At 65.1% G+C, this 13581-nt stretch overlaps 1 protein-coding gene across 4 annotated transcripts in view; it reads left to right on the forward strand.

Annotated features, from left to right (window-relative positions):
• The window catches only part of LRP1 (LDL receptor related protein 1), a 178611-nt gene extending 173931 nt beyond the window's left edge, over positions 1-4680 (forward strand). For all 4 annotated transcript variants that reach the window (XM_048832179.2, XM_048832181.2, XM_075121482.1 and 1 more), the window contains exons 84-89: positions 515-689; positions 1166-1270; positions 1667-1731; positions 2017-2107; positions 2487-2631; positions 2858-4680. In XM_048832179.2, the coding sequence (XP_048688136.2) occupies positions 515-689; positions 1166-1270; positions 1667-1731; positions 2017-2107; positions 2487-2631; positions 2858-2998 (722 nt within the window). In that variant the 3' untranslated portion in view covers positions 2999-4680. The remainder of the gene's footprint in view (positions 1-514; positions 690-1165; positions 1271-1666; positions 1732-2016; positions 2108-2486; positions 2632-2857) is intronic.
• The last annotated feature ends 8901 nt before the right edge of the window (positions 4681-13581 follow it).

Genomic DNA, 13581 nt, shown 5'->3' on the forward strand with positions numbered 1-13581 from the left:
GGAGCTGGCAGGGGATTAGGGTCTAGCTGGAGGAAAGTGGGGGGGGGGGCGGTCTAGTGGTCAGAGGGACCAGGGTTGGGAGCCAGGCCACCTGGGTTCTCTCCCCAGCTGGGAGGGGAGTGGGGCCAAGTGGTCAGAGAGGAGGGTAGGGGGTTGGGAGCCAGGACTCCGGGGTTCTCTTCCCCGAGCTGGAGGAGAGTGGGGTCTGGTGGTCGGTCAGAGAGGGGGGTGGGGTTGGGAGGCAGGACTCCTGGGTTCTCTCCCCGGCTGGGAGGGGAGTGGGGCCAAGTGGTCAGAGAGGAGGGTAGGGGGTTGGGAGCCAGGACTCCGGGGTTCTCTTCCCCGAGCTGGAGGAGAGTGGGGTCTGGTGGTCGGTCAGAGAGGGGGGTGGGGTTGGGAGGCAGGACTCCTGGGTTCTCTCCCCAGCAGAGAGGGGAGTGGGGCCAAGAGGTCAGGGCATGGGCCCTGCTGCTCCCTCCACTCCCCCTCCCACTGCCTGCCCTCTCCCCCACAGGCCAGTGCTTCGACTACTGTGAGAACGAGGGCGTGTGCCAGCTGGCGGCCAGCGGGGCCAAGCAGTGCCGCTGTCGGCCGCAGTACGAGGGCGCCCGCTGCCAGGTCAGCAAGTGCTCCCGCTGCCAGGAGGGCACGTGCAGCATCAACAAGCAGACCGGCGAGGTCACCTGCACGTAAGTGTCCGCTCACGGGGGAAGGGTGCCAGCCACGCCCGGCGTCTGGGGGCAGCTGAGCCTGCCTGTGGGCAGGGACTGTGATGGGGGCAGGGCTAGGAGAACAGGGGCACCGAGCTGCTCTGCCCAGAACAGCGCCCTGGTGATCGCGGCATGGAGGGGAGCTGGCTCTGCGCCCGGCCGGCCCCGTCTGGAGAGCCCTCGCGCCCAGCTCCCTGGCTGCAGGCGTGGTAGGGGAGCAGGGTCAGTGGGGTGAGCACCTGGAGGGTTTGGGATGTGTGCGCTGACCATGCCCCATCTCTGCCCTACATCTGGGGGGCAGAGGCAGTGGTGGGGGGTCATGAGGAGGGATCGGGGTGCATGCGGTGACCCCACCGCGTCTCTGCCCTACAGCTGGGGGGGGGCCAGGGACAGTGTGGGGGCACGAGGAGGGATCGAGGTGCGTGCGCTGACCTTGCCCCGTCTCTGCCCTACAGCTGCCCGGATGGCAAGGTGGCACGGAGCTGCCTGACCTGCGACAACTACTGCCTGAACGGGGGCACCTGCGCCATGAACAGCAGGACACAGATGCCGGAATGCCAGTAAGCACCGCCCGGCCCTGTGGCATGGGGGTGACGGGGCTGTGGGGCGGCTCTGCCGGCCGGGCACTCCCATGGCAAAGCCCCCGTGCAGGGCCCAGCTCAGCCCCCTTGTCCTGCCAGGAGCTGCCTGAGAGGGAGCTGCTGGGATGTGTCCCCTGCTCCGAATCTCAGCAGAGCCCCCCCAGCAAGAGGGGGGGTATCTCCCCCCCCCGAAATGGAGGAGGCACGAGTAGCAGGGGCGCCCGCTCTGCGAGCCACCAGTCCAGACACTCTCCGTGCTCCCCAACCCGCTCCCTCCCTGATCCACGTGCCCCTTCCCTGTGTTCCTGCTCCATGTGCCCCCCATCCCTGCGCCCCGCTCCCCCTAATCCTGCGCTTGGCCTCCCGCCCTGCCAGGTGCACGACGGATCTGACGGGGCTGCGGTGCGAGGAGTTTGTGGTCAGCGAGCAGCAGAGCGGCCGTATGTATATGGGGGGGCATTTCCCTGCCCTCTGGGGGTCCCCGGGGGAGGGCGGGTGTCTGCACCCACAGAGCCAGCTCATCCCACTGCTCCCCCATAGAAATCTCTCAGTCCCCTTTCAGCTGGCGAGGGGCTGAGCCCAGCCCACCCCCACCCCCCCGGGCACCTCGGCGCCAGGCCCAGATCGCCGCAGACAGTGGAGAGCCCACCCCATGAGCCGGGCCTGGGGGGGGTTAGGGGCTCCCCAGCTGGGCCCTGATGCGCCGCCTGTCCCTGCCGCCCCAGGAACGGCCTCCATCGTCATCCCCATCATTTTGCTGCTGCTCATCGTGCTGCTGGCCCTGGCGGTCTTCTGGTACAAGCGGCGGGTTAAAGGGTGAGTCGTGGGGGGGCAGGATCTTACTGGGCCGGGGTTGGGGCCTGGTACTGGGCTGGGGGAGGTGTTACCAGGACGGGGCGGTTTTGGGGGACCTGGCCCTGGGCCGGGGGAGGAGTTATCGGGGCAGGGGGTGGGTTGGAGGAGTTATCGGGACAGGGGGTGGGTTGGGGGGACCTGGCCCGGGGCCCCGGGGCTGAGATCCTAGTCACAGGGTCACCTGGCTGTGGGGCCCTGCCCCTGTGATATGGATGGCTCACTCCCTGCAGCATGGGGCTCCCCAAGCACTTTGCCCCACACACTGCCCCCCGCTCTGACAGGCACCTGCCTCTGCCCCCCATGCCCAGCGCTGACCCTGTGCTTGCCCCCTGCTCCCCAGTGCCAAGGGCTTCCAGCACCAGCGGATGACGAACGGCGCCATGAACGTGGAGATCGGGAACCCCACCTACAAGATGTACGAGGGGGAGCCGGAGGACGACGTGGGGGAGCTGCTGGACGCCGACTTCACCCTGGACCCAGACAAGGTGAGGGTGGGGGTGGGAGCCGGCCCCACGGGGACCCTGCAGGAGGGGTGCAACTGGCCCGAGACGGCAGGGGCTGCGGAGGGGGAGGCTCTCAACTCTGGGGTGGGGAAGGGGGACGGGGCAGGGACTGCAGAGGAGATGGGGTGGACAGTGGAAGTCTCCCCCCCATGGGGACCTTCTGTCCCCCCCCTCCTTACCTTTCCTCACCCCTCGCTCTCTCCCCCAGCCCACCAACTTTACCAACCCCGTCTACGCCACCCTCTACATGGGAGCCCACAACAGCCGGAACTCGCTGGCCAGCACGGACGAGAAGCGGGAGCTGCTGTCGCGGGGCGCGGACGACGACCTGGCTGACCCACTGGCATAGGGGGCAGGGACGGGGGGGTTGGGCAACCCCCTAGCACAGGGGGCAGAGACGGGGGGAGGGGGCTGCAGTGCCGCCGGTTTGGAAAAGCCAATAAAGAGACAAGCTGGGGGGGTGGGGGGAGACAGACACTGTATAAATGTACAAATGAAGGATTATTACTTTTATATGTGAGCAGTATTATTACCTGTCTATTCCCCGGGCCGGGCCAGGCTCCCCCTGCGGGACGAGCCGGCATCTCGGAGCGGGCACAGCAAGGGGTGAAGCCAGGGGGGTGTTGGAGCAGGAACAGCCCGGGGTTCAAGTGGAGGGGAATAGCCGGCTTGGCTCCATAGGGCTGGGTCCAAGGCTGTTGCGGGGATCCCCCCTTGGCTGGGGGGCTGCGGGGCAACATTAACCCTGCAATCACACACACACGCACCCCCCCCCGGAGCTGCCGGCTCCTCGGTTGGGTTCCGGTGGGTTCCCCCCCCGGGGCGCCATGTCCAGCCCCCCCGAAGCGACGAACAAATCAGTCTGGGGCCGACACCGTGACTCGATCCCCCCCTACATGCAGCCTCCCCCCCCCAGCACCTGCAGGGGGAGGAGCCAGATGGTGCATGGGAGAAAGTGATGAGAGCTCCTCCCCCTTGTCCTCAGCCCCGCCCCTCCCATCCCCATTCGCCATTGCAATCCTGTCCCACCAATCTATTTCCTCGCTCCCACTTCACCAATCACCTTCCTTCCCGCCCCTGCTCCCATCCCACCAATCACCTTCCTTCCCTTGTCCCGCTCCCACCTAAGCAATCACCTTCCTTCCCGCCCCTGCTCCCACCCCACCAATCACCTTCCTTCCCGCCCCTGCTCCCATCCCACCAATCACCTTCCTTCCCTTGTCCCGCTCCCACCTCACCAATCACCTTCCTTCCCGCCCCTGCTCCCACCCCACCAATCACCTTCCTTCCCGCCCCTGCTCCCACCCCACCAATCACCTTCCTTCCCGCCCCTGCTCCCACCCCACCAATCACCTTCCTTCCCTTGTCCCGCTCCCACCTCACCAATCACCTTCCTTCCCGCCCCTGCTCCCACCCCACCAATCACCTTCCTTCCCGCCCCTGCTCCCACCCCACCAATCACCTTCCTTCCCTTGTCCCGCTCCCACCTCACCAATCACCTTCCTTCCCGCCCCTGCTCCCACCTCACCAATCACCTTCCTTCCCGCCCCTGCTCCCACCCCACCAATCACCTTCCTACCCTCGTCCCGCTCCCACCCCACCAATCACCTGCCCCAGAGCACTCTCTGGGTGGGATCCCCTTTTCCTCCCCTCCCCCGGCCCGGGCACTGATTCCCGGGGGGGGCGCCCCACGGCTGGAGCTGGGGCCCCTGCGGGGGGCTCCTTCCCTTTGCGCCTGGCGCCATGTTTAGTGCATGTTCCTGCGGCCGAAGGGGGGGGCCGGGCACCGGGCTCGCCTAGGGCTGCCGCCGGCCTGCCCCACGGGGCCAGCTTCATCTCCCCTCGTTTCTCCCACCGGCATTTTTTTGAAAACCGAATCGAATGGCCTAGCTTTTCTAGTAGGGGCGGGATAGCGCCTGCGGGGGGCGGGGCCCCTCCGGCCTTTGGCGGGGGGGCGCCTTTTCATAACTTTTGCTGGATTACTTTACAACTAAACACAGAGATTGTTATAAATAAAATTTTTAAAAACTGCGGCCCGGCTCCTGCTGCTTGGAGGGGGCTGGGGGGCTACTGCGCCAGCGGCTCACCTGGGATTGGGGCGACGATGCCCCAGCTGCTGCAGGCACAGGGTGGCGGCCCCCATCCCAGCACACTGGAGCCGGGTGATGCCGACCTAGGGCACGAGACAGCCCCCCCCGTCAGATCAGAGCCCGGTCGTGCCAGGCACTGGGCTGACCCAGGGCAAGAGGGACACGGGGTGTTGGAGGAACAGGGCTTGCCCTGCCTTCCCCAGGGGGCAATTGGGCATATGGAGGGGGGAGCAGAAAGCATTGCGGGGGAGGCAGGCGAGCAGGGGTCCTAGCTCGGTGCAAATCTGCTGCTACTTGGTACTGCCACAAGGGGGCAGCAGCCCCCCATTGTCTCCCCCTTTCCCCATGGCTCCGTCCGGCTCCCCGCAGAGCCCCGGCCGGGCCCCTGAGCCAGACGGGTTAGTACTGAGGAGCCGGGTAAGTGTCAACCCCCTTGCCCTGGTGCTGGAATATCACCTTAACTCTGCCCCACAGCACCACACCCAGGCCAGCTGCCTGCTCCCCAAACAGGTGACCCCCACACCTGGGGGCACATCCCGGCCCCACCTCCCTTCCCTTCCCTCGGTCAATCAGACCTGCCCCGCTGAACACGCAGAAACCACACACCCGCCCCCGCTGTTCTTCTGATGACGCCTGGACCCAGCTGAGAGGACGCTCAGGCAGGGTTCTGTGGGTCTGACACCCCCCCGGGCGCACCAGGCTGCTGAGTGTGTGCGCGTATGCACCGGGCGTGTGCTCGCGTGCAGGTCCAAGCGTGTCTGTCCCAAGCTGGTGTCTTCCCGCCCGCTGGCTCCTCGCAGCCCCTCTCCTGGCTACCAGCCAGCGTGTGCCCCCCGGTGGCCCTGGTGAACCAGGTGGGGTGGGGGGTTCTTGCTGCTTTTGGCCGCCCCCAGCAACTTGCAAGCTTGTACAGAGCTGAGAAAAGCAGGGACGTCCCGTGTAATAAGGGTCTGTTGGCCGCCCAAGCACCGGGTGAGCCCCAGCGCGGGGAGACAGCCGTGAACCCAACTGGAATGGATCCACAGACATGGTGTGTGCGCCCAGCTCTGGGGGGGACCCTGCAGCGTATCAGCCCCCTTAGGGTCCCACTGGCTCGTTGGGGGGAACCCCTCAGCCTCCCCATCTCCTGGGAGTGAACCTCGGAGCCGCCAGCCCCCTGGGTCTCGCTGGGAGCTCCCCGCAGCGAGTCCAGCTGGACTGGGCACCCAGGGGAGACTTGCTGATTCGGAGTGACCCAGCCAGCGCTCGGGCAGCCGGAGGGGCTGGAACGTGGCCTAGGACGTCCTTGGGTGTCAGAGAGCAGAAAGTCACAGCCTGGACCCTCAGGGTCACTTCAGAGCCACCGCTCGCTCTGACCCCCCCTTGAGCCCCAGTCCAGAGTGTGTCCTGCTTCCAGCGCCCCCCCAAGTCCCCCTCCTCTGTCCCAGGCCCACCTGGCCACCTGGCCTGTTGTTCTCCGGCTGGTCAGACCTGCTGGCTTCCCACACAGCGGGGCGGCCAGCCACAGGGCGTGTTGCTAGGTCCCGACTGGCCGGGCCATTGGCTGGGCCAGGCAACAGTCACACAGAGCCCTGGGTCTCTGCAAAGAGCAAACACCCTTCCCCGCCCCCCACCTAGTTAACCATGCACCACGTAGGGGAAACTGAGGCATACAAAATATGAAAAATTCCCACTTGGTCACACGAACACGGCCCCAGAGCTCAGGCAGCCCCCGGCACCCCAGTGAGCCGCAGCACCTTGGCTCGGAGCTGTCGGATGCCATGCACCTACAGGTGGGGGGGCTCTCCCTGCACCCCAAGGCAGCCAGCGCTGGCCCTGCTGGGGCGAGGAAGACGTCAGCGTCTCCCTCACTGGAGCTTTGTGCAAATAGGCCAGACAAACCCCCGGCCAGGCCTGCTCTGGTGTTACTGGGCGCTGAGGCAGGGGCTGGACTAGCCAGGTCCCTTCCAGCCCCACATTGCTCCTGCCTCCCCCTTCCCTATAGCCCTGGACCCCAGTTGCCTTTGCTGGGGGCAGAGCAGCAGCAGCTCACACACCCCCTTAGTGCTGAGCGTCTGGGCCAGGCCCTGCTGACCCCAGCTCCTCTCCCATAGATGCTACTGTGCCCCCATCCTGTCCCTCCCCACACATGGGCCTGCTGGGGGCTGGATGGGATCCCAGCTCCACGGTGGGGAGCCCCCACATCGGCCACCAGATGGCGCCAATGCTCTCAGGAACTCAGCAGAGCTGGGCTGGGAAGGGGATAGGGAGACTGGGGTGTGGGGGGGGGGGAAGCTGGGTTTAACAACCCCCCCCCAGGATGGGACCATCCCCTTTAGGGAACACACACACACAGCACCTCCCCCCGCCCAGTCTCATCCAGCTGGGGTGCACCGGCGGGGCTGGGATAGCAGGGGGCTGCGGGTCGGGAGCGGGGGGGCACCGGCGGGGCTGGGGTAGCAGGGGGCTGCGGGTCGGGAGTGGGGGGCACCGTCGGGGCTGGGGTAGCAGGGGGCTGCGGGTCGGGAGTGGGGGGCACCGGCGGGGCTGGGGTAGCAGGGGGCTGCGGGTCGGGAGTGGGGGGCACCGGCGGGGCTGGGGTAGCAGGGGGCTGCGGGTCGGGAGTGGGGGGCACCGGCGGGGCTGGGGTAGCAGGGGGCTGCGGGTCGGGAGTGGGGGGCACCGGCGGGGCTGGGGTAGCAGGGGGCTGAGGGTCGGGAGTGAGAGGCACCCCCAGAACGGTGCATGGCAGAGGCACGTCTGTAGTGGCCTAGATCCGGCCGTAATGCAGTTTCCTTTCCACAGCCTGGGAGCTGAATGGTCCATGGGGACCCAGCTCCCCACAAATGGGGACCCAGCTCCTCACTCAGCCCTGGGTTGGATGGGGAGCCTGCGGCTGAGCTAATGGAGACTCTGGGATCGTCACTTGCTTGGGCACCTTTCACGAGAGCGGGGGAAGGTCAGTCTGTTCCCCACACGCGCCGTCCAGAGGGACGAGCCGTTGGCAGGGGGCTCCGCGGGGCCCTGCACAGACACAGCCCCTGCCCCAAGGAGCTCTGAGCACAGCGGGCGGGCGGGCGCCCAGCGGCTCGCTGGCAGGGGCAGGAACAGAGCCCTGGTGTTCTGGGGCCACGGCACCCCTGGCCCCAGGTCACACAGGCTCAGGAAGCGAGTGCTAAGCGGCATCCCTGGGCCCACGGGCTCCTCCCGGGACATGCCGGAGCCCTGCCAGCCAGCAGGGAAACTGTGGTGCCCAGAACAGAACCCAGGCATCCTGCTGCCCCTGCTCTACCTACTAGACCCCACTCCCCTCCCAGGGCTGGGAGAGAACCCAGGAGTCCTGGCTCCCAGCCCCCTCCCCCCCAGCTCTACTCACTTGACCCCACTCCCCTCCCAGGGCTGGGAGAGAACCCAGGAGTCCTGGCTCCCAGCCCCCTCCCCCCAGCTCTACTCACTTGACCCCACTCCCCTCCCAGGGCTGGGAGAGAACCCAGGAGTTCTAGCCCAGCCTTGCTAGAGACTCCTCAGCCCTGACCCTTCTACCAGAGACTAGCTGCGTTAAACCTTTCCCCTCCCCGCTTGGGGGGCGCTGGCTGAGCCCCCGCCCTGGCTCGTCAATTCTCAGCTGAAGACTTTGCTGTTGTCTTTGAAAAGAAACAAACAGACCATTAAAGGCCCCATAATGGCCCGCAAGAGGCTCCAGCCTCAGATCTCTTTTCATCCTGGCGCTTTGTTCATTTATCGGGTCTGAAATCTTCGTGGGGGGGGGGTGTCTCTCTTTTTCTCTTCTTCCTTTTCCAAGGTTTTCTTCTTTTACTCGTTTCTCGGCCGATATTCCAGCCAGTTGGGCGCGTTGGCCACGTGGCTGAGCCAGACCGGAAAGGAGCAGAAACTCGAGCCACAGTCTGCCTGTGCAAGACAGAGCAGGCCGGAGGCAGCGAGGTCTAGTGGGTTCGGCATCAGAAGGGGCGCCAGGACGCCTGGATTCTATTCCTGACCTTGGGCAAGTCACAACGCCGCTCTGTTCCTCGGTTTCCCCTCCCACTCCTCGTCCATTCAGCCTGTGAGCCCGTTGGGCCAGGGCTTGTCTCTTACTGGGGCGGGTGGGTCCATTCCAGGTGGAGTTGGGGCCGGGCTCGCTGGCCGGGGCTGGGCGGGCTGGTCCCGGTAGCTCTGTGATCTGTTGCTGATGGGCTCAGGGAAGCCAGAGGGGTGGGGATGGGCAGATCTTGCAGGAAGGTGCATCCAGGCCCTAGTACCACACCTCCCCACTTCCATGCCCAGCGCTTCCCAGGCATCCCCCAACGGCCCAGGGAGACTTGGGGGCGGCACAGGGAGAGAGCAGGGTATGCACCCTCCGGCATGCCCAGGCCCTCCCCTGCCCTCACCCTGTGCCCCCAGGAGGACCTGGGGGAGTGAATGGGGATTCCTCAGCCCCCCAGATCTGATCATTGGGGAGTTTCCCTTTAGCCCCCACAGCCCCAAACCCCAGACCCCCCCCAATATTTGTACTCTTGTCCCCATGCCCCCCATTGCTCAGATGGGCTAAACTGACTCAGCTCCAAGCCCCCCCCAACCCTCCAGGCCACCTCCCCTCCCCAGCTACGTCCCAGCTCCCTCCCCCACCCCCGACAACATCCTGTATCAGCCTATTTCCCCTGCCCACTGCCAGCCCCTTTGTGTCACTCCCCCACCCGCCCTGTTCTGAGCCCCCCAGGACAGCTTGGATCAGGCGTGTTCCTCCCCCGGCAGTTGTGGCAGCAAAGGAGGATGGAGGGGCATGGGGGGGGGGCTGCAGCAGGCACACAGAGCGGTGCCGGGATGGGGGGGATCAGACTCAGCTCTCAGCAGCCTCCTTGAGGTGCCCCCGCCCACCTGGTGCTGCGCCGGAGACCCGGCGGCCTTCCTGCGGCCTCCCCCCGGCCTCCGTCCAAGCCGCCCCATGCCCAGCACCCAGCAGGCCGTGGGCCCAGCCGCCCCCTGGGGCAGCACCTGGGGGGGGAGGGATCGGCCGAGGCCCGGCTGGTGTCACGAGGCAGAGACGTGAGGCTGCATTAGCAGGAGCATTGCCAGCAGATCGAGGGGCGTGATCGTTCCCCTCTATTCGGCACTGGGGAGGCCCCACCTGGAGTATTGCGTCCAGTTTTGGGCCCCCCACTGCAGAAGGGATGTGGACAGATTGGAGAGAGCCCAGCGGAGGGCAACGGAAATGATCAGGGGGCTGGAGCACATGGCTTACGAGGAGAGGCTGAGGGAACTGGGGTTATTTAGTCTGCAGAGGAGAAGAATGAGGGGGGATTTGATAGCAGCCTTCAACCACCTGAAGGGGGGTCCAAAGAGGATGGAGCTCAGCTGCTCTCCGTGGTGGCAGATGACAGAACAAGGAGCAATGGTCTCAAATTGCAGTGGGGGAGGTTTACGTTGGATATTAGGAAACACTTTCACTAGGAGGGGGGTGAAGCACTGGAATGGGTTACCTAGGGAGGTGGTGGAATCTCCTTCCTTAGAAGTTTTTAAGGTCAGGCTTGACAAAGCCCTGGCTGGGATGATTTAGTTGGGGTTGGTCCTGCTCTGAGCAGGGGGCTGGACTTGATAGCTCCTGAGGTCCCTTCCAACCCTGATCTTCTCTGAGTCTATTGTGACACTCATAGTGGGGGAGTTTCTTGTTTTTCCTTGTTTCCTGTGGGGGATTTTCTTGGTTTTCCTACGGTTTGCATGCAGAGGGGGTGGGACTCAGTTTCCCTAGGTGCTACGGGTTTAACGAGGGGATGGGAGAGGGAGTTTGTGGTTACAGAGGACCGGCGAGGAACCATGGGACCCCAACCACTGGCGTGGAGAACGGAGACCCCAGCGACTGGTGACCCGGTGACTTGGAGGCCCAGCTCAGGAGTCCCAGCCGGGTCTGGCCAGAGGGAGGACAATGGGCTGTGGAGAGAGGAGAGGGGGCCCAGGTGGCCCTGTTTACGACCCTGTTTACCTGGAGAGAAGACAATGGACAGAGGCCGGCTTGGGGCCGGTGACATCAGATGCCCAGCTGGGAAGCAGGGGGGCTCTGGGCTGGAGGGAGGGAGCAGGCAGAGCCCCCCTGGATTCAGGGGAGACTGGGATGTGCTGTGCTGGAGGAGGCCAGACCTGAGTCCCGGAGAGTTTCCTGTGCTGGGTTCAACGCTCAATAAACCTTCCTGTTTTACGCCGGCTGAGAGTTGCTCCGGACTAGAGAACGGGGAGCATCATCCCCTTCGGGGGGTGGAGGCCCTGGGGGTCCAGAGCGAGGGGACTCCCTGAGGGGGCCCATGGCGAGAAACAGGTGTGCTAAGGCTCAGAGAGGTGGGGCCAAGAGTGGGCATGGTCTGTGGGTCCGTGACATCTATGACCCCCCCGGCCCGCTATGGACAGCCGTGCGCTGCTGCCCAGGTGCATGGTGGGAGCTGTCCTCTGCGCAGAGCCGGGGTCCCCACTCAGTGGCTAACGGGTTGAGGATGGGGGCTCCAAGGTGCCCTGCCCCCCATGTCCTGGCCCCATTTACAAGCAGGCTCCCGGAAAGGGGCCCTGGCCGCCCCCAGGGCTGCTGCCGGGAAGGTGGGTGATGCACAGCCAGGGCCCCACCCCCCAGGTGCAGGGGTGCCCCTCCATGGCCCTGGCCCAGCCAGGTGTGAGCAGGAAATTCCCAGGGGATTCGTCCATAGGTAGCATCAGCTTGGGGGGCTGGGTCCCTCCCCCATCCCCCATCAGTCTCCTGCCCTCTACACTAGCCAGCCCCAACCCCCTGGCAGGGCCCCCCAACATCTCACAGGCAGGGGCCCTGGGGCCAGCCCCAGCAATTGGCTTTTGCTCCTCTGTAAGTTGGACAGGACATGGAGTGAGCTGTCTCCAGGTGAGTTGGAGGGAGAATGGGGAATGGAACCCAGGTGTCCTGGCTCCCCATACTGCCCCCCGCCCCCCGGTTCCAACCACTAGACTACACTCCTCCTCCCCCCGGGCTGCCTTGCTCTCAGCAGTGGGGCTGGCTCTGAAGCACTGGCCACGTGGGACTTGGGGGGACGGAGAGCTGAGACTGCACAGATGCCCCAAGAGCTGTCTGCCAGCTCCTCTGGTCCCTGCACCAGGCTGTGCAGAAGACCCCTCCCTGGCTAGGCTGCCCCCCACCCTCTTGGAGCAGACCCGTGTTTGGGGACAGCCCTGCCCTGGTGGGACTAGACACTGAGCGGATGCAGCTGCATGCTGGTGGTGCGGCCCGGGGAGTGAGTGCGGTCTAGTGGGAGGGGGAACCTGGGACCCAGGACTCCTGGGTTCTCTCCCCAGATCTGGGAGAAGGTCTAGTGGCCAGAGCAGAGGAGGCTGGAATCAGGACTCCTGGGTTCTACTCCCCCTAACAGTGTGTGACGGTGAGCAAATCGCATCACCCCTTTGTGCCTCAGTTTCCTCTTCAATAAAAGTGGGAGAACCCTTCCCCCGTCACCAGTCCAATGGAAGGGAGGACAGCAGGGCAGGCCCGGTGCCTGCGGACAGGGGCAGAGCATGGCTGGAGAGTCCTGGGTCCAAGGACGGGAGCAGCTGAACATCCCACCTGTCTGGCCATGGTCCGGCTGCCAACCACTCTCCCATTGTAACAAATGGAGGTGTGGGGTGGGTGGGGTGACGAAGTGGGAATGTTCTTAATGTTCTCTCTGAATACTGTGTGCCTCAGTTTCCCCTAGGCAGTTCTTAAGTATCTAGGTGGGGGGCTAAGGGGGTGTGATTGTGGCGGCGCCCTAGGGGACCAGTGTGATGGCGTCTGCACAGAGGATGGCTGACACCCTGTCTCCTGGGGACTGATGGCCTGGGCCCTTCCCCTGCAAGGTGCCAACTGAAGGCGTTGGAGAACAAAGAGATCAGGTGGCCTCCTGGCCCGGGAAAGGGACAAAGCCGGAGAAGGGGCTGGAAAGTTTCAGTTTGGAGCTGGCTGGGGAAATGGGGGGAGGCCCAGATGGGGCTCTGGCCTCCCTGCCCCCCAAGATGGACCTGACTGAGGGGTCCTGGTCTTTGTACCTACAAGCTCCGTTTTAGACCATGTTCCTGTCGTCTAATCAACCTTCTGTTTTACTGGCTGGCTGAGAGTCCCATCTGGCTGTGGAGTTGGGGGGCAGGACCGTCTGGCCCCCCCAGGATCCCGCCTGGGCGGACTGGCTGTGGGAAGCACAGGGAGGGGCAGAGGAAGCTGGATGCTCCGAGTTCAGACCCAGGAAGGTGGAAGCCGGGTGAGCTTCTTGCCCTGGGGAGAGGAGGCTCCCCCAGAGTCCTGCCTGGCTGCGTAGGGAGCATCGCCCGGGGACCCCATGACAGGGGTTGGGTGGGAATCTCCAGCACCGAGGGGTCGCTGACACCAGCTGCCTGCGGCCCAGCGACTCACCAGCCCCCTGAGAGCCAGGCGAGGGACCGGCAGCTCCCGCGGACCCACCGCGTCTGGGCTCTGCCCGCTCTGGGGCAGAGCTCAGCCCGGCCTGGCAAGCGCCCGGCTCACCCCTGAACAGGGCAGCCGGTTATTCGCTGGGTTGGGGTCTTTTCTCCCCCCCGCCCCCAATTTCCTAGCCGTCTTCCCTTTTCTCGCCTTTTCCTTCTCTCTTTTCAATCCCTCGTCCTCCTTCCTCCAGCCTTGTCTCCTTCTGCCCTCCCGTGTCTCGCCTTCCTTAACCCTGCTCTCCGCAAGCGCCCTTCAATTCCCGTTCCCTCCTTCTCGCACGCTGCTCGTCCCCTCGGGCTGTTCACACGCGCACACCCATGTGCAAACACACCCGCATGTGCACACGTGCGCCCCCCGGATCCCCCACCGGCGTCTCCGAGGGGCAGAGAAGTGAGAATGGAAGATGGAGTTTCCCCTTCCAAA

The sequence above is a fragment of the Caretta caretta genome, chromosome 20, assembly GCF_965140235.1.
Source record: "Caretta caretta isolate rCarCar2 chromosome 20, rCarCar1.hap1, whole genome shotgun sequence".
Classification (NCBI taxonomy): Eukaryota; Metazoa; Chordata; order Testudines; family Cheloniidae; genus Caretta; species Caretta caretta.